Below are 22138 nucleotides of genomic sequence, written 5' to 3'. Positions count from 1 at the left end.
TAATTCTCTCTGGTTCACCCAAATATATTGGGTGTCATCAGTCCATTGTTCAAAGGTTCCTTTTGTTAGAAATCATGTCCAAAGATATGGGGCAAGATTGAAGACAAAGCAATGATGTCACAGTCTCCTTTTATACTTTTAGCCCAAATGTACGGGAAGTTACTGGCAAAAGATGGAGTCTTAGATCACATGTCCTTATGTGCCTTGCTGAATCACGGGGTAGCCATTGCCTCAATGCTTCTAAAACAGTCTTCAGGAGGGGCTCACTGGTTGATCTGATTGTCTTTAATGGGCCATCAAGCAGGCTGCCTAGTCTAGATGCAAATCTGTCTTGGGGTGTCACCCAAGAAAACAACATGTTTGAGATACACTCTTAGCCAATATTCATAACTTCATATACAAAGATGATACATGGATTTAAACAGGATAATAATACTTATCAATCTATAACTTTTCCATTGATACCTTGCATGACATACTTTGTACAAGATTTATTGCAACTTTGTAACAGCAGTGATTGTATTAGCGTAATTAGTTATCTTCCTTTTTATGCAGCATCGCAGATGTGTCTTGGACTATTTCTTAGTCACTTTGAAATCTGAATGAGTTTTTCTATTAACTCTGATGAGATCAGGATTTCATAGCAGATAGAGACAACATTCTTAAAACAAGCTAATAATTTGGACAAAATGGGGAGTATTTCAGGGATTAAAATCGAAACCAGTTTCAGAATACTGTCAAATGTCTTCTTAAATTAGACAAGATGAACACCTTTTACTTTTGTCATTTAGAAACAAACTGTATTTCTTATGCAAGGAGAAAAATGTTATACATGACTTTCCCTCACAGAAATACAGACCAGAGAATCTTGCTAATCCTTGTTGCAACTGTGAAAACTCCTACAGCTGATTTAATTCAGCAGCAAGCATTGAAAAGTGGGTTTGAGGATATTAAGTGGATAAATAGAAAAGTAGAATAAACATATTAGAACTATCTTTAGCATTTAACAATCACTTCTTTGGGAAAAGTACTGCACAGCTTTGGGTGAATGTACTTTTCTGTGAAGTAATAATAAGTGCAACATTTCTTTGAATTGCTGGAGTTCTTTATGCTTTTTCTCGCCACGCTGAAGCTAACAATTTTTGTTTTGTTTTGTTCTCTTTTACAGGTTGCCTTTTTGAAGATGTGAAGAATCCAGACACATTAACTGAAAATTATTCTCAAGTTAACCTTCAAATAAAATACAGAAATATAAGGATAATTTCCATTGGGAAGACTTTCCAGCAAGAGTCATTGAGGGTGCAAAACCTCAGCATAATATTATTTTACTATTTTAGCTTTGATATTTGTTGGATTTTTGGTTTTGAAAGAGCAAAGCCAATGACAGGAAAAAGTTGGTTTAGACAGGCACAAGACTGGAGTTATGAGAGTGACTTATGTCTGAAGGCTGGGGTGACCGTAATGATGACCTCTTAATCACCAAGGGAGAAGAAGTCAATTATCTTGATGGAGCAATGATTTATAGTAATTTACGTATTTTATGTGGAAAATGAAGAATGAAGAACTTATGTATTTTATGTGGAAAATGAAGAACTGGCAGCCAGGAGAGGGTATAAAATATTTAATGTAGTGAATTCTAACTAAGAAATATATTTGCAACTTTTACCACTTTTCTCACTTTTTTGAGTTGGCAGAGGTAATCAGACAACTAGAACTGTAAAATGTAAACTGTTGTTTTCCAACAAACTTATGTATGAAGCATATACATTATTTCCATATTAAATCCTACTCCCTAATCAAGAGAGAAGGTAGTATTTACATGCCTGCACCCTAAGTAAAACTGAATGAAATTGATAATGTATTAGTTAAAGTTCACAAACAAAATGTTTTTGTGATTACTTAAAAGAAATTATCTTGCAACTACAAAAAGAAGGGTGTCTGTGAATATAGGGTTCATAGAAGTTGCTGAACTGACAGTCCTAGAAACAGAAATCCTCTGTTTGCGAAGCATGTGCATCTCAGTTTGTGACAACATAAACTTCCCCACACAGCCCTTCCTAGGTGCCTCAATCCTGGCTTGGTGGGACCATATCTATGGAGTAGTTCAGTCCTTATGGGCCATTCAGTACTTTCTCTTCTTATCAGACTGTCAAGAAAAGTTGACAAGCGAGTTAGTGCTGATTGCAGTTGGTGGCAGTTTCTGTGTTGTAGACACTTATCTACTTGTAATTGGACTGATACCACCAAATGCATTCCATGTGGAACAAATAACCTTGCACTGTTTCCAATTTTAGAGTGGACCTCTCATTCTTTAGTTGTCAGTAATCACTTTGGTCTCCATTGTGCAGAGAGAGTGCCAGAGAGGATGTGTATATATGTGTGGGCAGTGGAGGGAAAGATGAGCTATTCATCTCTGCATAAGCACCACTACTACCCCATAATTCAGCATCCACCCTGTACTCTGCCTAAGCTAAGGATATGGCTGAACTATATGAGAAAATTCATATTGTGGATCCCTTTTATACTGTATATCTGAGCCCTGTATTAACACATATTTGGAATCCTGCCCATTTTGTAACCTTAATCTATTTTCTTATGTGGCCTCAAGATTGCCACAGAATACCATTGGGGCCAAAAACTTAGCAAGATTCAAAAATGAGTCACACATTTATATGGATAACTAGATGATCCAGAGTTATACTAGTTTATGCTACCATACATTTTGGTTAGAGTTATTAAACACCATGATTCAGGTTGTAAACTAATCTCTAAGTATAGGGGTTACCAGGTGACCGAATATAGGATGCAAATTAGCCCACGTTTGTCTATTCTGTTTTGTGCCTTCCCCTGAAACATCTGGTGCCGTCCGCTTTTGGAGACAGAATATTGGATTAGCTGAACCATAGGTTTGATCCAGTCTCACAGTTCTTATGTCCTGAAGATGCTTGGGAGAAACATTTCTACTGAAAATAGTGGAAGAAATCCTGTTTGTACAGGCTGGCTTTTTTGCAGTACTCATCTTTAAACAATTAAGAAATACGAGAGACAAGGTGGGTGAGGTAATATCTTTTATTGGGCCAACTTCTGTTGGTGAAAGAGACAGCTTTTGAGCTTACCTCACCCACCTTCTCTCTCTTTAATAATATAACACAGCAACTACATTGCAAACATTAAGAAATAAGAAAGCTGTGAGCTTGTCAAAGGACAATTCTTTAAGAGGAATGGGTTTAGAGGGAGAGATTCTTGTTATGAAGAGCTTCTTTTAAAACCCTGGGATTTCAGGAGAAGTCAGCACTTCCTTTACATGTTTCTAACTCATACTGCAAGTTGCTGAGCGTCTCCTGAGAGATATGGGATGTAAGTGGAGGTTAAGACCACTCAGCAACTAGTTTAGGCCCCATCTTACTTTTTCCTCATTATTTTAGATTTGAGTATTCAAATAAAAGCAGAAGTGTGGCATTTTTCACATATATATTCTGGGGCTATATTGTGTACTTCCATGATAATTTGTCTACATAACAATGGTGAGTCATTTTGATTTTTCTCTTATGAATACAATTAATTTGTCACTAATTTTTTTCCATTTTTGTTTTGCTCTGTTGTTTGCTGGTCTCTGCTTTCCAGAATATGATTAGGCCAATAAAGGAGGGAAAACATTGAAATGACAGATTGCTACACTGTGATTGTAAAGCCACTTTCCTCCTATTTAAATGCCTCCTGTTGTGATTTTGCATCAATAGAGCAATCTGCTCCAGAGAGTATTTATGCTTTGTATGTTTAAAATCTGTCATCGTGTCAGTTTCTCCTACATAATATGGTATTAGGGACATAAATAGTTAATATACTTCTAATGGCAAATGAGGTTCTGAGATGGCAGGTGCAGGCAAATCATTAACTTGATTTATCAGCAATACAGAAGAAAAAATCTGCATAAAGTGGGGCACTATAAATAAATATAAATCAAACCCCTCCTGGCTAATTTATCACTCTCAGAAAACCTTGTAGAATATCACAGTGAAATGTCATGCTTCTAGTGTGTTCAGCTTGAAAGGATTCCTGGGGAAGTATATGAGAGAGGAGACAGCAGAGGTAGCATTAGGCCAAATGTGCAGCCTCACAAAGCCATGCTCTTCGGGAACCCTTTTTTTTTTTTTTTAAGCCCGGTCTTTGTCCCCATACCAGGAAGGTGAGGGTTGTGGGCTGCCAAAGACGAGCATTTCTGGTTGTGGTTGGGTTATCTTTCCTGCAATTATTAAGTTATTTGGACAGGTACCTAGAAAACCTCAGCCCACGTACAGTAATGTATAAATGTATCAGAAGTGTTCTTGTCTGAAAATGGGTTTATTTGCCAGTATTCAGAAGAAGGGGAGAAAAGTCAATAATGTCCCCTTAAGAGGATTCATTGTGATGTCAGGTGGTGCATTATTCAGACTGTAACTGTTTTTATAGATGAGTTGGATCTTTTTTTTTTCTTTTAAATCTTTCAGCATTTTTCTTTTTCTCTTTTCATAGGCACTGGTGTACTTGAATCCTGATGAGTTCAGTTGTTGCCTTTTTAAAACTCATCAATGATAATGCTTTATAAAAATGTAGCAATCTTCATGTGAGCAGGTTATTTTTGCACACTACTTCTTGTCACAACATCCTTGGGATTATTCACAATTAATGGTAAATCTAATGTCATCTTTTAAATTCCACATGTATATGTGTCCAAAATAGAAATGTTGCTTATTTTTCAAGTTGATAAAGGGTGCACATCAGAAGACCTCATACACAGGAACAAAAAAATTTTTTTTTCCACAATACCTACAAGCCCTTAGTTACAAGATTTAAAAAAAGCTTTTCAATTCTGCTTTAAAATAAATAGAGTGATTCTGCAGATAAGCATTTTGGGGTTAAACACACACTGCAATAAAAGCTATAAAAGTGCAGTGTAGACGTCTGGTCTCAAACCAAAGCTTGGATCTCTACGCCCGTTGGATAGGCCTGCAGCTTGAGCCCCGTGAGCCTGAGTCGGCTGACACAGGTTAGCAGCAAATGTTTTATTGCAGTGTAGACATACCTTAATATGCTTTTGTCAGTTCCCTTGTCCATATTGTGCTGTCTTTCAACAGTTAATTGACTGTTAACTTAGAATAAATCTAGATAAAAACAGTGTTTGAAATGTGAGCCTGAATAAATATGGTTTTAATTTAATTGTAAAACGCCACTTTGTCCTTTTCTATTACATTACATCTGAGGATTTCTATGCATTTTACAAACATTAACATACGGTCTGGCAGAGCTGCAAAACATATCTAAATCTGCTGAATATAGAACCTGTCCTTTAAAAATGTGTCAAGCTTCATTCATAATTTGAAACTATGTTCTCCTTTAAAACTGTTAGCAGCATCACAGAGGCCTTGATCCTGCTGTGCATAGTGAGTTGGGATGACAAGGTTGCTTCACAACAGCATAAGTGTGAATGGATCTTAAATATCAGAACAAGTGAAGATAAGCAGTGGAGGGCGGGGGGAGGTAAGGCCTCAGCTGCCTTTGACTTCAGTGGAGCTCTGACAATTTATACCAGCTGAGGATCTCGCCCTAGGCCAGTTCCTCTGCACTGGATAGACATAAGTCACAAACCCTTAGTGTTCCCTCTTTCTTGCCTTCAACCGTGTAGAATTTTTTAAAAGGGTAGCGTGGGCATGGGGCATGTCTAAGGAGACATGGCCTAAGTGTGATCATCATGCTATTGGTCTGAAGGGTCAGAGCAGCTCATAATTACTGACCGCTGTAGAAAGGCGTTGGCTGCAAAACAAGGAGAGGGGAAAGAGAAATCCAGTCCATGCCCTTCAACGCTGGACGGTTAAATTCTAGATTAACAGGGATATTGAGTTTACAAATTCATGCAGTGTCCTGGCTCTTCTCCGAACTGCTTTGGCAACTTTGTCAGCTGTTGCACTGTCTGTGGCTAATATGAAGGATGAGACACACAGTGATCCAATTGTATAGTTAGTATAGGCTGTTTTCTCAGATTACCAGACATGCCCTTTACTGGGTTTTGATTTATGTGGACCTAATAAGAGCAGAGCAAGCATGGTCCTTTGTCTGAGCTTTGAAAGGAATCTGAGTATGGGACAATTTACAGCTTGTGCTTTGTCGCTGAAGAAGAAAAGCGTTTTTGTCAAATTGCTGGAACACATATCCCAGAATTGATGAAGCAAACTGAAAATGCACTAAATTAAGGGTATCTTTTAAATAAATGGCTATTAAGAGGGTTTGAGCCACTATTTTAGTTGATTCAGGATAATTATTAAAATCATATTTTGAGCCTGTGATGTGCAAACATGGCTTGACTGTTGTGAGCTCTTATCTTCAATAGACAAAGAGCAATGTTCCAGTCCAGCAAACACAGCTGTGGTGGATCTGGCATTTATGCAGTTCTCTGCTTAGCTAAGCAAACAAGGCGTGGGGGAACCCAGTAGTATACCTGTGAGCATAATGCAGCAGTGGGCTCCAGAATATGCTTAAAAGTAAAATAAACTAAACCACTTTTTTGAAAAAGGAATTATTGCCTAGTCCTGCAAATTTTTTCTGGACAGCTACAGGCACTGTGAAGAAGTATCGGTAGTGGGTGAGAGGGGATTAAATTTGTGAATAGAAATGATTTGTGAATAATTTGTGAATAGAAATTTGTGAATAGAATATATATATGATTTTCTTCAGTGCCACCATGTGACTGGAGAGTATATTTTAAAAATATACTACAGAGTTATTTCACAAATATATGAAAACACTGGTTGTTTTATGATGACACTTTATAATCTGCATCTTTTCCCCTCTTCTAGATTTTGGCCCCTTCTTCTAGAATTCAGCAAGGCCATTAACATTTGCCTAACTTTAAGCACTTGAGTAGTCTTCTTAAAGTCTTACTGAATTAGGGTCTTTATTTTCAGTGATTTTACCAATCTACATGTCACTAGTTTCCATTTCAACCAAATACTGTCAGTAATATATAACTCAGCAGTTTCTTTTGTAACCTAATTGTCATAGCTGCTCACAGCCACAAATCAAGTTTATGATAACAGGAGCAAAATAATTATCATCTCCAATGACCATGATACTGGGGGGTGTTTAATTAGTTTCTCTAGATAGCTTCTCTCCTTCCTTTCCTCTGATGTGTTGCAGAATTACATCGCTTTCGTACTATCTCTCTTCAGCAAAAGGCAATTTTGTGAAGTGCATTCCCGACTGCACTGATGAAGTTAGAACAGTTTGGCACAAGCTTGGAGATCAAGATGCTGCAGTGAAAAATGAGCTCTGTCAACAAAAACTGATTTGTAATCATAAAATGTGGATGAGGTGGTGAATTTTGTACAATCTGTCGGTCACCCACTTTCAGGTGTATCCACCACCCTGAGGGAGCTGTTACTTGTCAGAAATATCTGTGGACTCTAATCTGTCAACACTTGTTCAATGTCAAATTACATCAGAGCATGTTCTTTCTCATCTTTGACCGCAGCAGCTTTCCCTTAGTGATCTCCTTGGGCCAAATGAACTTTAGAAACAATCTTATCTGAAGCTTTGCAATCATTTACTCTCCCCATAATGATGATGAAAATATCATTGGTTGGTTTTCAAGGCCTCAGCTATACAGTGTCTCTCATTTTTATAATTCCTTAGGTATTGGTCATGTTAGGTACTCAAAAACTGCTGATTCTTTGTCAAAGCAGATTTATTCTAATCTGATACTTATTAGTACATCCACTAGGAGATGACCTCACACCCTGGGCCGCCTATTTAAAAGCCATGCGTGTGCTTTATGGCTAGCCTCAGACGCTATTACAATGGCAGTTTATTTAGAGGGAGTGTCTAGCTGCCATGTTTCTCATGTGTACCGTATGGCATAGTGTCTCATGCCACATATTAAACAGAGTCAGTAGCTATGCAGTGTACTTGTGGTCACTTGATCTCTGTTGTGTTCTCTCTCTCTCTCTCTCAACTTTTTTTCATCTAGTTTGGAAAAGGGCTCCCTGGGACATTTTGATAAATACATATATTAAAAAGGTTAGTATGTGTAGTATATGTACAATTAAATCATATGGAGAATTTGCCCTCCCCTAAATCACGTTTACCCTTACTGGCAGTCTCAGTGGACAGATCAAGAATAGAGTGGGCATGGAGACTTAAGCACCCTTTTCATCTCTAGACATGGTTCTTTCATAAAAGAGATGATGCTCCTTGGTGGACACTTGGGGAAGCTTGTCATGCTCTGGCTGCTGCTTTATCTCCATAGAAGATGGGAAGCACATGATCCTCCAGAGCTCTCCATCCAACATCTTTTCTGATCAGCACAGAAGGATAATCCAATGGTTATGGCACTAGCCTGGGACTTGAAGATCTGAGTTCAATTCCCTGCACTGCTAGAAGCAGAAGCTGTTTTGCCTTGGGCCCCTCAGTTACCCATTTGTAAGATGGGGGAATATTAGCACTTTCCTACCTCACAGGGATGGTGTGAGGATAAAATACATTAAAGGTTGTGAGGTGCTATAAATACAATAGACTGATAGATCATTAATTCACCCTGTTTTTATTAAAAATGTCTATTTTAACCTCCACTAACAATTGCTAGGCATTTGAGCACATATTTGAAATGCCTCTGTTCCAAGTGTCTGCTAGGAGATTGTTATTTCTTTCTCTTAACTTGTAATGCATTTATACTCTCTGTGATTTATGTAACTACGAATATGAGCTGAAGTGCTACACCCAGGAGACGATAGATTGTGGGCGTATACCAAAACTATTAGCCTAGAGCTAAATCTTCAGCACTATAATCCCCAATACAAGGTCTTTTGAGAGAATGCTTTAAACATGGATGTATTTAATATTTTTTGGAGGAGTTTCATTACTTTGATATGTCTGAATGCTCTAACAATAGCTGACGTCTCCCTTTATAACACTCTGAGATCTTAATGACATTAGATATTATCAGTCACAGTTTATGCTGTTGGTAGATCAAGGAAATAGTAAGGTTTCTATTGCAAATGGAGTTTGTAGACATATTTAGGCCTATTTGCTGATGAACCATATATGATGCTGGCAGACCAGCTGCCCCAGACTTCACTGAACACTTACAAATGCATAGCTAGAAACCAGTCTTGCTTACCTGTGTTAGCACTATCAATAGAGATATTAGAGTTGATAAGAATGTGTATAATATTTAAACCTTATAAAATACTTGTAGGATGCTGCATGTATTGATCCCACTTATAACCTCTGTAGCCCATGGTATAAAGTTATATTGAGCGTTTGCATTGTAAACCTCTGTAATTGTGTAACTCCCCAAACAAGAGAAGCAACATTAAGTAAGGGACAGTGCTCACACTGAAGGCCAATGAGGTATTGCGTAGCATCAAAGGACAGAGGCTCTTTTGACTACATTACTAACTCCCTGCAGGAAGCAGAGACCTCCACATGAACTCATCCCATCTGCTTGAAATCTGGGGTGGAGGGGATAAAAATCCCTGACAAGGAGCAACTGTAACTCTTTTGTGCTGTCTGGACGCTGAGGGGCAAAGATTTCTAAACATAAGCAAAGAGATCCCCTTGCTTCTTGGCATGGGTTAGCCCTGAAAGACATTTTGAATTGATGGATTACTACAACTCTGTCACCTTTTGAATCACAGACTGAAACTCACTTATGTGTATATATATGCTTGCTTGCTTTATTTAACCTGTAACTCACTCTCGTTTCTTTTTCTGAGTTAATAAACCTGAAGTTCGTTTATTACAGGATTGGCTACAAGCGTTTGTCTTTGGTGTGAGATCTAAGGTGCAAATTGATCTGGGGTAAGTGACTGATCTCTTGGGACAAGGAGCAACCTGAATACTTTGTGTGTGTGTGTGTCTATAAGTGACCAATTATCACTAAGTCCAGCTTGCCTATGTGGCAAGATAGACTGGAGAGCCCGAGGGGACTGTCTGTGACTCCATGGTAAGACTGTTACAGTGATCCAATAATTCACATTTGTTACTGGGTTGGTGAAATCTAATTATAGAACATACAACCAGTTTGTGCCCTGGCTTTGGGACAGTCTGCCCTGAGGTTGGCACTCTCAGTCATGAGCCACTCCAGTCATCGTGACACCATGATTTTATGATTGTCTACAAAATTCTGCTTTCTATTATTCTGCAACATCTTATATTTACTCACATTGACTTAGAATTAATCCATTTAACATTGCTTTTAAAATGTGTACTACTGTTTCCGTTCATTCAGTAGAAAGTTTTAAGTACTTTAGTATGTTGTGAATTGTATGTACTGGTTTGATGATGGGTAAGGCTAAGATTTACTCATGGGTATTTTTAGTAAAAGTCATGGACAAGTCACAGGCAATAAACAAAAATTCACGGCCTGTAACCTGTCCATGACTTGTACTATAAATATCCACAATTAAATTGTAGGTGCTCTGGGGGTCCCCTGGGTGCTGCTGCTACTCTGGGGCACCACTGCCACTCCGGGGGTGTGTGGCCTGGGGCGCTGCTGCTGCTCTGGGGAGAGGGGGGGGGGAAAGAGTTGGCCCAGGGCACCACTGCAGCTCTGGGACTGCTGCTCTGGGGCCACACCCAGTATCTCTGCTTCTCCAGTGGGCCCCGGGACCAACTGCCTGGGGCCCGAACAGTAGGCCCCAGGCCACCACAGCTGCTCAGGAGGCCCTAGGCCACCACAGCTGCTCAGGAGGCCCTGGGGACAGCTGCAGTGGCTGCTGCAGAAGTCATGCAGGTCCTGGAAAGCCACAGGATCCATGACTTCATGATCTCCGTGACAGACTCGCAGCCTTAATGATGGGCTAGGAAAATCCCTTTTTAAGTAAAGGAGCTAGGTAAAGTGTAATACTGCAAATATTCTTGTTCCATTCAAATCTGAGAGGTAAAATTATGCCTGTCCCATGTCAGTGTGCTGGGGTCGCACTGAATCTGTGCGGGGATTGGCTAGGTATAAAGTGTATATCAGTGCCCTTGTCTGGACGGCCAGCTAGTGTTTCCTGCTATACTGCCCAGACCCAGAAGAGGCATTTCTGGGTCTCTACAAAATAACTGCTTCCAAATGACTTGGAATGATTTTTGCCGATATTGTTGTTATGTAGTGTTCGTAGTCCCCATTCAGACGCTGCACAGACATGTCAGCAGAAACAGTCACCGCTCCAAGGAGCTTATAATGTAATTCAGAATTTACAATCTAATCTACAACTACAACAACCAGTGCAGCTAGAAATGAAGTTGAACAGCTCTTTAAATCCTATTAGTTTATGAGAGCACCTAGAAAATGTTGGCATCAGATGCAACGGGGAGGCCTTTATCCTGCTTCTCCACCACATCTGCCCGCTGCTGTCCCCTCCCCTTCCTCTTGGGGTGCTCCCAGTTGCTGTTACTTTTCCTTTCCCTTTCTCCCCCAGTGATGCTGTTGCCTGGGGCCTACTGGTCCTTTGTAATGATTATTCTGGGTGCCAAGTGGCAAGCATCTGTAGATTCCACCGTTCCAGGTGCTTCTGGAAGCCTGGGTCCCACAGGGTCCATTTCCTACCTGAGTACAGTACATACTTGTGCTCTAGGCATTCAGCCAAATTACTAGATGTGTCCCTGCACCCTGTTGCTACCAGGCTAGGGACACCACTGCTGCTGCCCTACAGGCACAACTCCACATCCTCAGTGCTGCTTCTCTTCATTTGCATTTATTTTCCTTCCCTTTTTTCCATTTCAACACACACTTCAGGATACCAAAAAATACCATTGCAAGTCACCATTCACACGGGTATTTGTGAGGCTTCCTTTGTCAGCGATCAAAAATGTGCTCACATGAATATTCACAGAAAATTAACAGAAAGGGCCCCTCACTGCTACAGCAAATTTGATAGAGGCATCACCCAAGTATTCATGGAAAGTGTTTGCAGTATTTGACTACTTCCATATCTGACCACACCACTCCTCCCTCCCCAATGCAACTGACCCTTGGGAGAGACATCACTGAGCCCTAAATATCTAGAAGAACAGAAGCACAAAGGCTTTTAGAGTCTTTAATCTATGTGTGTATGAAGTCCCAACCACTTATGGTCATTACAGATCCCAAGGGATTTCCACAAGAATGTGGGTTTTAACCCTAAGGTCTAGTTAAGATTCCACCTTTAATTGCATTCTGCTGCCTAGAATTCCCCCTGCAGTTTCCCTTTCTTGCCATAAATTGTACTTTAATATTTTTGTACAGTGTTGAACTGTTGCCATTTTATATGCCAGAATATGGTTGTATTTCAGTGGCATTCTCTGTTTAAGTTTGCAAAGCACACTGAGTTTGTAAGGGCTGAAAGGTGATATACAAAATGTAGTATTATTTTATTACCTATGATGTGCATCCCTCTTCGAGGGGATTAGAATGGATAGTTATCATAGGCAAAAAACCCTATCTCTGTCCTCCACAGAATTACAATGATTTGTCACATTTACTGATGTTCCTGTGCTGTTTGTATACTTTGAAAGGGAGATGAAAGCTACTGAGGAGAGGGGCAGGGTGAGGAAGCTACACAGTTAACACTGAATAGTTATGTGCAAATCTTCAGGGAAATACTCTGAAAGACACAAGTTTGTGTTTTATAGTGAAACACACCGAACTACCTGAATTCTTATTATAAGATGACTCTACATAGCTACTAGGATTTTCTTTTCTTTTGTATTCTTCACAAATGCAGCCTACAATAATCTTATATTTGTGCAAGCCATTCATCAAGATCTCTAATGCCATTAAGAATGATTGAATATCATGTACAAATAAGATAAAACCTCAGAAAGAAACACCAACCTCATTGTGTCATTATTTTGGCCATTTAGTTTGAGATATGATGCATTATTATTGTACTGATTTTAAAGCACAAATTTAAAAATCCAACTGCCATGAAGCAAACCTAAAAGAGCTTTGGGGAGAAAAAAAGCATGAGAACAATATCAAGACATTAAAGTTTTGTGTTCTGCACATACAAGAGTCAAAACAGTTTAAAAACCTCTTCTCTTCTTGGCAGAAAATGTCCTTCAGATTAAATCTCCTGTGCACTGATTGCAAAGGAAGTTTAAAAATAATAGTGGGAAATAGAATTACTAAACAAGCTTGTGAGCTCTTTAATTCTGAGCATCATATTTCCAACTCTGAGGAATCCAAAATGTGCATGAACACAAGTCGTGGAAGCCAAGTAACACTCCAGTTGTTATACAAACCCCCTGTGATTGTCACTTTTGTAGGTGTTGATTTAGAAACATGCCCCCTGCTGCCCTACATTTGTGAGTGCTTTTAGCAGGTGGATCAATTTCATGGTGTTACAAGTCTATTTTGATCCTTCCTCTTCTGGGATTCCCCATGCACAGATTATTGGATTAGTCTATTGGGGGCAGGTTTTGTTTCCTTTGGAATGAGCAAGCGATTCAGTATTCTCAGTCTACATATCCTCTGGAGGCACAGCTCTATCCCTTCAGAGTCCTTTTGCTTACTCACCTGCATCCAGGGCCCCTCTGGCTCCTTTCATACAGATTTGCTACAGCTTCCCTAGTAATCCTCCCTCTCTCAAAGGGCACTGATGATGTGGAGAGGATTCCAGAGAATTTAAGGTAGCCTGATCATTATTTTTTCGGTGGGTCACCCATAGGGATTGGACTGTGATCAGTGTGCAAGGCTTCAGTGAGGTTGTGCAGATAGATGGATTCCCCCCAATCACGTTATCAGCCAAGTTGTTAACTAGTTTTTGTTGCAGAAACTGTCCTTGGTACTCTTTGCCTAACTGGACTTTTCGTTTCCAAGCTGAGGTTGCTGGACTGACAGAAAAACCAGCTTTATACTGGGAAACTGATCACAATGGATCAGGAAGTAGGGCAGAGCAATAAACATAGATCCCATTATGTCATTTTTGTAGAAATTTCAACCAAATATTACTTGTTTAGAATAATATAGTGGCTTCCCATGTGCTACTTAAGCTGCTGTCAAAACATCTGCAAGGCACTATTCAAGGACACTTTATACATCAGAAAAAATAAATTTATATTAAAAAGAAAGTTACATTAACAGCTTAATTTTAAACATCACATAATTTCATACTGAAAAGCAATTCTCCATTAGGAAAAAATACCTAGAGTCAAGGGGCAACACCTTATCTGTATTCTACCCAACCCCCTTTGTGACTGGGTGTTCCTAATTTAGGAGCAAATTATGCTCTCATTTATACTGGTTTATATCCTAAGTAACTTCATTCATTTCAATTGAGTTACTTGGGATTTACACCAGTGAAACCGAGATCATAAACTGGCCCTCAATAAAGAATTTCTTTGCTATGGAGAATTCTTTTCAGAGCCTTACCATTATTTAATTCTTTTTCTGAATAATGAACAGATCCAAGCGGTTGGGAAAAAATGACTGACAGGCAGTGAACCCATTATAAGCAATAAAATATTCTGTAGCTGTAAGGATTCAATCTTTACTAGAGGTAGCCAGTTTTTAATAAATCATTGTTATTTATGTCTGACATATAAATCCACTGAACACTGCAAGAGGAAATCCAGAAGCTGCAGGTTGTTAATGACATGAATTGATCCACTTACAATGTGTAGTCCACTCTTATTTATATGAAGCCTCTGACAATTAGTTCTCAAAAACTGCTACTTGGAACAGTTACAATAATGTTTGTCTTATTTTCTAGTCCATGTAAAAAATCACCTAAATGCAGTTAGATACTTATGTGGTTTAGTAGATATGTTACATTTGACTGTGACCTTTAAACTGCCGTTTTTAAGAGCATATATCTAGTAGTTTAGCATGCTAATGATATTATACTTAATAAATCAATACATCTCTTTAATATCTTGCTGTTTCTGGAATTCTTCTGACTCTGGCCTATCTGATGATCATCTTTCATGTACACTGTGTTCAGGGCAAGGTATTTTTTCCTTGTTTTTTCAGTTGAGGTACAGTAATCCCAGTAGTCTCCATCTGAAAATATTTCTGAGAAGTAAAATTAATACATCTAAAAAGTGTAACCTCTCTTCCTGCAGCCCCATTATGTTTGCTGCCTTTTCACCTAATGGAAAATGTTAATTTATTTTGCAAAAATAATACACGTGCGCACGCACAACACACACACAAACATATTTTTCAGTTTTTAAATATTTTTCCTCCTTTCACTCCCCTTTTTCCTTCTCCTCCTGTACTTTATTCTTTTCTCATTTTTGTGTTCTATTACTAGAAAAGGATGAGAAAAGAACAGGGAGAGAGAGAAAAAGAGAACCTCTCCTTGCCCGTCAACTGAGTATTTTTCCTTGGGGAAATTTAACAACAACAACAATTTTATTGTTTTAATTCCACCCTCGCCTCCCCTCCCCCCCAAACCAAAAAAAACTTTTTTTTTGTCCAGCTTTAGAAACAGTACATGTCTAGATGGTTCTGGATGACCCAAGTGTGCATTTAAATATCTCAATAATGAAGTCAATGCACTGGATGACAATTGTTCCCAAACAGTGCAGGTATATTATGCATCTCTAGAACTAGGAAAGTGGCTGGTAGCAACATACAGCACTATGGCCTTGAAATAAGTATTATGGATTCGATGTTCTTAAAACAAAGAAAACAAAAATCCAGAAACAAGTTTATTACAGCCTTTAATTTCACTTACACTCTCAACAACTTCTTCAGCAGCCTGACTCCCTTTAGGGAAGAGAATCCCAGCTATGCCAATAGAGTAAAAGGCTGACAAATCTTTAAACTTGTCTGCGTCTCTCCTACCTTATTTTACCACAGTGGACTGGAACAACAAGAAACTCTATGTGATCATATACTGAACCCTTTGCCCACTGGTGTGTCTACAACAGTTGTGTGTGAAAACTGGCATCGGGCTATCACACAAGCGCTCAGTGAAGTTGTTCATCCCGTTTGTTTTTATTCTTGTATTTGCAGTAGCTGCTGCTAAGCATCATTGGCACTAGACTCATTATGACAGTTCAATCTGCCTGCCTCTGGCTCTCATCACCATAGTATCTGAGCACCCCACAAACAATGTATTTATTCTCACAATACTCCTGTGAAGTACACTCATTTTTAGATGAGGAACTAGGGAATAGAAAGATCGTGTTTTACCCAAGGTCTCACAGAAAGTCTGTGGCAAAGCGGGGATCTGATCTCGGATTTCATGACACCCCATCCAGGACTTTTGCCACAAGACTGTCCTTCCCATCTCGGGACTGCACATAGCAAGCATATTAGCAAAGACCATAGATATAAAATAAATGCTTGAAAATATATTCCTAAATCTACAACTAACAGTCACATTTAGCCTGTCCTGCAAGAATCTAGGCTGCATTCAGAAATCCATCTCATTATCCAGAGGTGCGATATCTTTTGATTGACCAGTCCTGTTTCTGCAGCTAATAGAACTGTCAGCTCTGCTGTCACTCACCCATCACCCAGTCTAGAAGCATATTAAAAACTTCAAAGGAAACACAGGAAATGGAGAATCCCAAGGGCAAAGAGTTCTTAAGCTAAATAATTGATCCTTATTTGAATTCACATGCAAAGTGGACTGGACCTTTACTTTTATGCCAGCAAAGCATTTCTCATGGTAACTCTACTGTTTGTCCCTTTCACTTTAACATTAGCAAACAGTAAAGTTGAAAATAGTCAGGTTTCAGGAAGATTCTTTTTATAGCTACCTAGCACTGTTCCATTGTTACTGTTCTAATGCTCACTTGAATCTTGCTGGATTTTTTTCTATTTCCATCTAATATACTGAAACCTCAGTGTGAAAAGTGGACATATCCTAATTTCCATTTTTTTTACACTCTTGTACTTGAGCAGCTATTGATTTGTACAGGGTTAATGTGGTGTACAACTAGCTTTCCAGTAATCACCTCAGACCATCCATTATTGTATCTGTACACTTGTAAATGAAAAACCAGCAAAGGTCAATATCACTGCCAATCTCTTCATAATAAACACATGGAAATATATGTGCATCTTGTATCCTTTATTGTGTGTGTGTGTGTGTGTGTATGTGTTTATCCTGCTCTTTTAACATTTTGGTACTACTCCAATTTTCCTATGCAAAATCCAGCACTCCCACTCAAGAGGCAACTGTAATGCAACTGACTGCCCTCTGGGGCAGTGCTAGCATGGCTGACAGTGCTCACTATCTGAGGAAGTATCTCACAATGGGGAGGAGGCATGACCATGGTTGGGGAAGAATATGTTACACCTTTTTTCCAAAATACCTTTTGTGGGCTGTTAGCCGCTGAAGACATAGGGTAGGTCTACACTACCCGGTAGTTTGGCGGCAAGCAAATCGAACTTCTGGGTTCGACTTATCGCGTCTTGTCTGGACAAGATAAGTCGAACCCGGAAGTGCACGCCGTCGACTGCGGTACTCCAGCTCGGCGAGAGGAGTACCGTGAAGTCGACGGGGGAGCCTGCCTGCCGGGTGTGGACCGAGGTAAGTTCGAACTAAGGTACTTCGAACTTCAGCTACGTTATTCACGTAGCTGAAGTTGCGTACCTTAGTTCGAATTGGGGGGTTAGTGTAGACCTGCCCATAGTGGTTCTAGTACTGTTGCTTGCACAGATAATCTGCTTCCCTCACAATTGTGGCTCAAGCTCTTAGCATCATAGATGACCAAACATCTTTTGTGAACTTCACAGAGGTGAAAGTGGGCCGGTACGAAGGACCAGTAAGAAAAGGTGCAGTCTGACGACTCCTCCAGCCAGGCTGACAATGCTAGGCTCCGTGCTTTCCCCCTGCCTGGCACTCAGCAGCAGCTGCAGGCAGAGGTGAAAGTAAGCTTCCAGCTGGTACAGAGGACCGGTAAGAAAAGGAGACTGGCTGAGGGAGGGAGAAGCCTGCCCCCTGCATAAGAAAGGTGTAAACTCAGCTGTTTCCTGCGCCCCTGGGGTTAGGAGCCGTTTCTGGCATGCTTGTTAATTTCACTCACAGTTGCTGGGGGCGGGGGGGAGGGGTATGGTGTGTGTGACCATGGCAGGGGCAGTTCCTTTCTGCCCCCGGGATGAGGGGATCTCCTATACACAAAAAATACAATCAAAATCAGGAACCATTTCCAAGTTCAAATCTATCCCATTCCCTCCCCAGCAGAGGATCATGGTTGCGAGGTAGGGTGACCAGATGTCACGATTTTATAGGGACAGTCCTGATTTTTGGGTCTTATATAGGTTCCTATTAGCCCCCCCACCCCCATCCTGATTTTTCACATTTGTTGTCTGGTCACCCTATTGTGATGTCCAAACTGCTTGCAGATCTTCTTTGAAATGTTACTGTTTAAACACACACACACACACACACACACAATGATCCAGGTTTATTTTGGGCAAAGCAATTTAGCTAAAGCAACTAAAGATTCACAGGGAAAGCAAATAGCCCTCATAGACAAAACCACAAAGGGATTGGAGGGAAAAACTGGATATTCAGGGAAATTATTGTGCCTCCTTTGAAAGAAATAGTAGTTTTCATTCCACCCTCTTTATATATTGATTTAAACACCTGAAATGTCCTTAGGACATGGGCACAATCTCAGATCTCTTTGTTTTGTCCTGCCTGCAGAGTGCAGAGGCTGAAATTGACAAAACTTTCTCTAAATATCTTGTATATTTCATGAAGGCTATTTCAGTTGTCCTTTATACACCCCTGCCTTCCCCTACTACTAGCCACCCATTGGTGTGCCCCCTGCACTCTTTTATGTGCCTGGAAGGGAGATTAAAAAATCCTTGATATCTGACTTGCTAGGAAATAGGGAGGATCTAGGGAAAGCGGGGCACTGGTGGGCATGGTGCAATGCAGTCCCTTGCCCCGCTGGCTCCCTCCCTGGCTGGCTATGTTTTTTGCCTTGGTTACTTACTCCTTGGCAGACCCAGCCCAGCGGCATCTGCTGGCTCTCTGCAGGGAGCAGCAGCCCACAGGCGCCGGTTGATGGGGTCGCTGCGGGTCGGCGGCAGGGTGCAGCTGTATTGTTTGTGACACATTCATACACATACACACTGTATGTATTACTATCCTGTGGGGAGGACGCCAGTGCCTTTTTGAGGGGTGGGGGGACAGGGGAGACAGTATTTCTGCTCCTCACACCTCAGGAACTTCTGTAAGAGGCAAGGTCTGGCTGGGCTCTGCCAGCACATCTGTGGGCACCCAGATTTTGGGTTGCTGCTTAATGGTGTCCCCAGGAAAACTTCCAGCCTCAGCAGCTGCTGTTCTCTCTTCCAGGCTGTGGGAGGGAGCCGCCCGGGAGACGGGGAGGAGATGGAGGTCTGGGTGCATGCGGCAGCAACAACACAAGCAATGGGGGTGGCAGGTGGGGGCTGCAGGTCCAACGGGAACCACTACCCACAGCAAAGCCGCCCCAGCCCCCGGCTCAGTCCTGGCACATGGAAGGTGTGAGTGAGCTCTGGGGGTGATTTAAAGGGCCCGGGATCCCTGAGCCCTTTAAATCCTGATTTAAAAGCCCCGGGATTTAAAGGCCCCACCTCTTCTGGTAGAGGCCACGCCTCTTCCAGTTGAGGCCCCGCCCCCTCCGCAGGACTCTGGAGTACCGGTAAGTCCTTTAAGTTACTTTCACCCCTGGCTGCAGGGGCTCCCCTCTAGCTTGCAGCAGGGAGACTGGCTGAGAGGGGAAAGCAAGCCTACTCCCTGCATAAGAATAGTATAAACTCTCAGCTGTTCCCTGCGCCATTTAGCCCCTGGGGTTAGGAGCCGTTTCTGGCATCCTTGTTAATTTCACTCACAGTTGCTGGCGGGAGGGGGTTGGGTGTGTTTGACTATGGCAGGGGCAGTTCTTTTCTGCCCTCAGGATGAGGGGATCTCTCCAATACTAATATACACAACAAATACAAGCATTTGGCTGCACAGCTTAAATCCTCTCCACCCCCCACTCAGCAGGGGCTCGCTCCTCTAGCTGCCTGCATAAGAACATAGGGCACAATCTCAGATCTCTTTTTGTTTTATCCTGCCTGCAGAGTGCAGAGGCTGAAATTGACAAACTTTCTCTAAGTATCTTGTATATTTCATGAAGGCTATTTCAGTTGTCCTTCATTCACCCCTGCCCTGCCTTCCCCTGCTACTAGCCATCCACGGGTGTGCCCCCTGCACTCTTTTATGTGCCTGGAAGGGATATTAAAAAATCCTTAATATCTGACTTGCTAGGAAATAGGGAGGATCTAGGGAAAGCGGGGCACTGGTGGGCATGGTGCAACGCAGTCCCTTGCCCCCCTGGCTCCCACCATGTGGGGATATGGCACTCAAAAACTAACTTTGGAACATCCACATGAATGTCTTCCTGGGAAAACAAAATCTTCTTCTCTTGCTTCCCAGATCTAAATCTACTCTGACCCAGGTATGTTCTAAATGTATAGGTACAGTATGGATGGATCTCTCAAAAAAGATAGCTCTTCAGTGTAGGAGTTGGACCAACAGCCCCCTGGGGAAGGATGGACTCCATTAAGCAGCACACATTAAGCAGAAGTTCCTGAGATGTTAGCCCAGAAACACAGGGGCACTGGCACCTTCCCCACAGGACAGTAATACATACAGCATGTATGTGTATGAATGTGTGTGTCACAAACAATGCAACCTACTGCCGACTGCCCTGACCCCAGCAACCGGCCCCTACTGTTGTATTATAGTAGTATTGGAGATCCACTCATCCAGGGGGCCCTGCCACAATCACACACAGCCTTCCCCCACCCCTCCCAGCAACTGTGAGTGAAATTAACAAGGATGCCAGAAATGGCTCCTAACCCCTGGGGCTGAACGGTGCAGGGAACAGCAGAGTTTAAACTGTTCTTATGCAGGGGGTAGGCTTGCTTCTCCCTCTCAGCCAGTCACCCTGCTCCCTGCTGCAAGCTAGAGGGGAGCCTCTGCAGCCGCTGCTGAGTGCCAGGCAGGGGGAAAGCATGGCCTAGCATCGGCAACCTGGCTGGAGGAGGAGGGAAGACATGGAGAAAAATGTGATAGTGAGTTTTTCAGGCTTATTCCAATATTAAAGTTTTATTACAGATGGTATTTTTAGTAGTAGTTAGGGTGACCAGATGTCCCGATTTTATCGGAACTGTCCCGATATTGGCTTGTTTGTCCCGCGTCCCGACCGATGTGCGGTCGGGACACTGGACAAACAAGCAATTTTGACGTCCTGGAGGGACTCTCGCCCCCTAGGCTCACTTAGGGTCACCAGGGCAAGCCGCTTGGCTTCACCGCCGCCTTCAGGGCCCGGGGCCGGGAGTGCAGTGCGGAGGCTGCTCCAGCCCTGCAGCCCGCGGGGCAGTGCGGTGGGTCGGAGGCGGACACGCTCCTGCCGGGTGGGGCCGGGCCCGGCTACCTGGTTCGCCCCCTGCCCAGGTCCCCGAGCTCCCCACGGCTGGAGAGGGGCTGTCCGGGCGAGTGTCCCAGCCCTGGCGGGGTGGAGCGGAGCAGCCCCTGCTGCGGGGCCGGGGCGACGGAGCCCGGGAACGGCTGGGCAGGGAGCTGCAGGAAGGGCCCGGAGCGCGGCTCGGCTGGGGGGTGCTCCGGCCGTTTTTGTTTTTTTTTTCCCTCTCCGCCGCCGGCTTTTTTCTTCTCTCCCCCCCCCCCCGCGTCCCGATATTTAATCTGTGGCATCTGGTCACCCTAGTAGTAGTAGCAGCTTTATTTTCTATATCTATGTCATGCAATGGGAGGGATCCATGAAGTAGGTAGGAGAGGTGGATTGCTTGCAATTGGACCATATGGGTAAGAAATGTAAATTACTTTCACCCTTACCCAAACCCCAGGGCTCCCAGCTGCCTCTGCAGCTGGTAGCTCTGGGGGTGATTTAAAGGGCCCGGAGCTCCTAGCTTCAGCTGGATCCCTGAGCCCTTTAAATCCTGATTTAAAAGCCCTGGGATTTAAAGGCCCCACCTCTTCTGGTAGAGGCCATGCCTCTTCCAATTGAGGCCCCGCCCCCTCCGCAGGACTCTGGAGTACCGGTAAGTCCTTTAAGTTACTTTCACCCCTGGAACCTCAAAACAGTGTTCTTCAGCATTTAACTACTATGCTGGTGTGAGGGAGCCAAGAAACTGCCATCCAGCACAGCAGGGGTTAAAGAAAACCTTTGGATTCAGCTAGCT

At 42.1% G+C, this 22138-nt stretch overlaps 1 protein-coding gene across 4 annotated transcripts in view; it reads left to right on the top strand.

The window, feature by feature from the left end:
- The window catches only part of UBE3D (ubiquitin protein ligase E3D), a 112163-nt gene extending 106959 nt beyond the window's left edge, over positions 1–5204 (top strand). For all 4 annotated transcript variants that reach the window (XR_010599510.1, XM_042847435.2, XM_042847442.2 and 1 more), the window contains one exon: positions 1169–5204. Coding sequence is in view for 3 of the 4 variants with exons in the window: in XM_008177987.4 (XP_008176209.2) it covers positions 1169–1189 (21 nt within the window). In the remaining variant the exon portion in view is untranslated. The remainder of the gene's footprint in view (positions 1–1168) is intronic.
- Positions 5205–22138: the final 16934 nt, after the last annotated feature.

The sequence above is a fragment of the Chrysemys picta genome, chromosome 3 (genome assembly GCF_011386835.1).
Source record: "Chrysemys picta bellii isolate R12L10 chromosome 3, ASM1138683v2, whole genome shotgun sequence".
NCBI lineage: Eukaryota > Metazoa > Chordata > Testudines > Emydidae > Chrysemys > Chrysemys picta.
The sequence above is the reverse complement of the archived record's forward strand: the minus strand, read 5'-3'. Positions and strand labels throughout refer to the sequence as shown.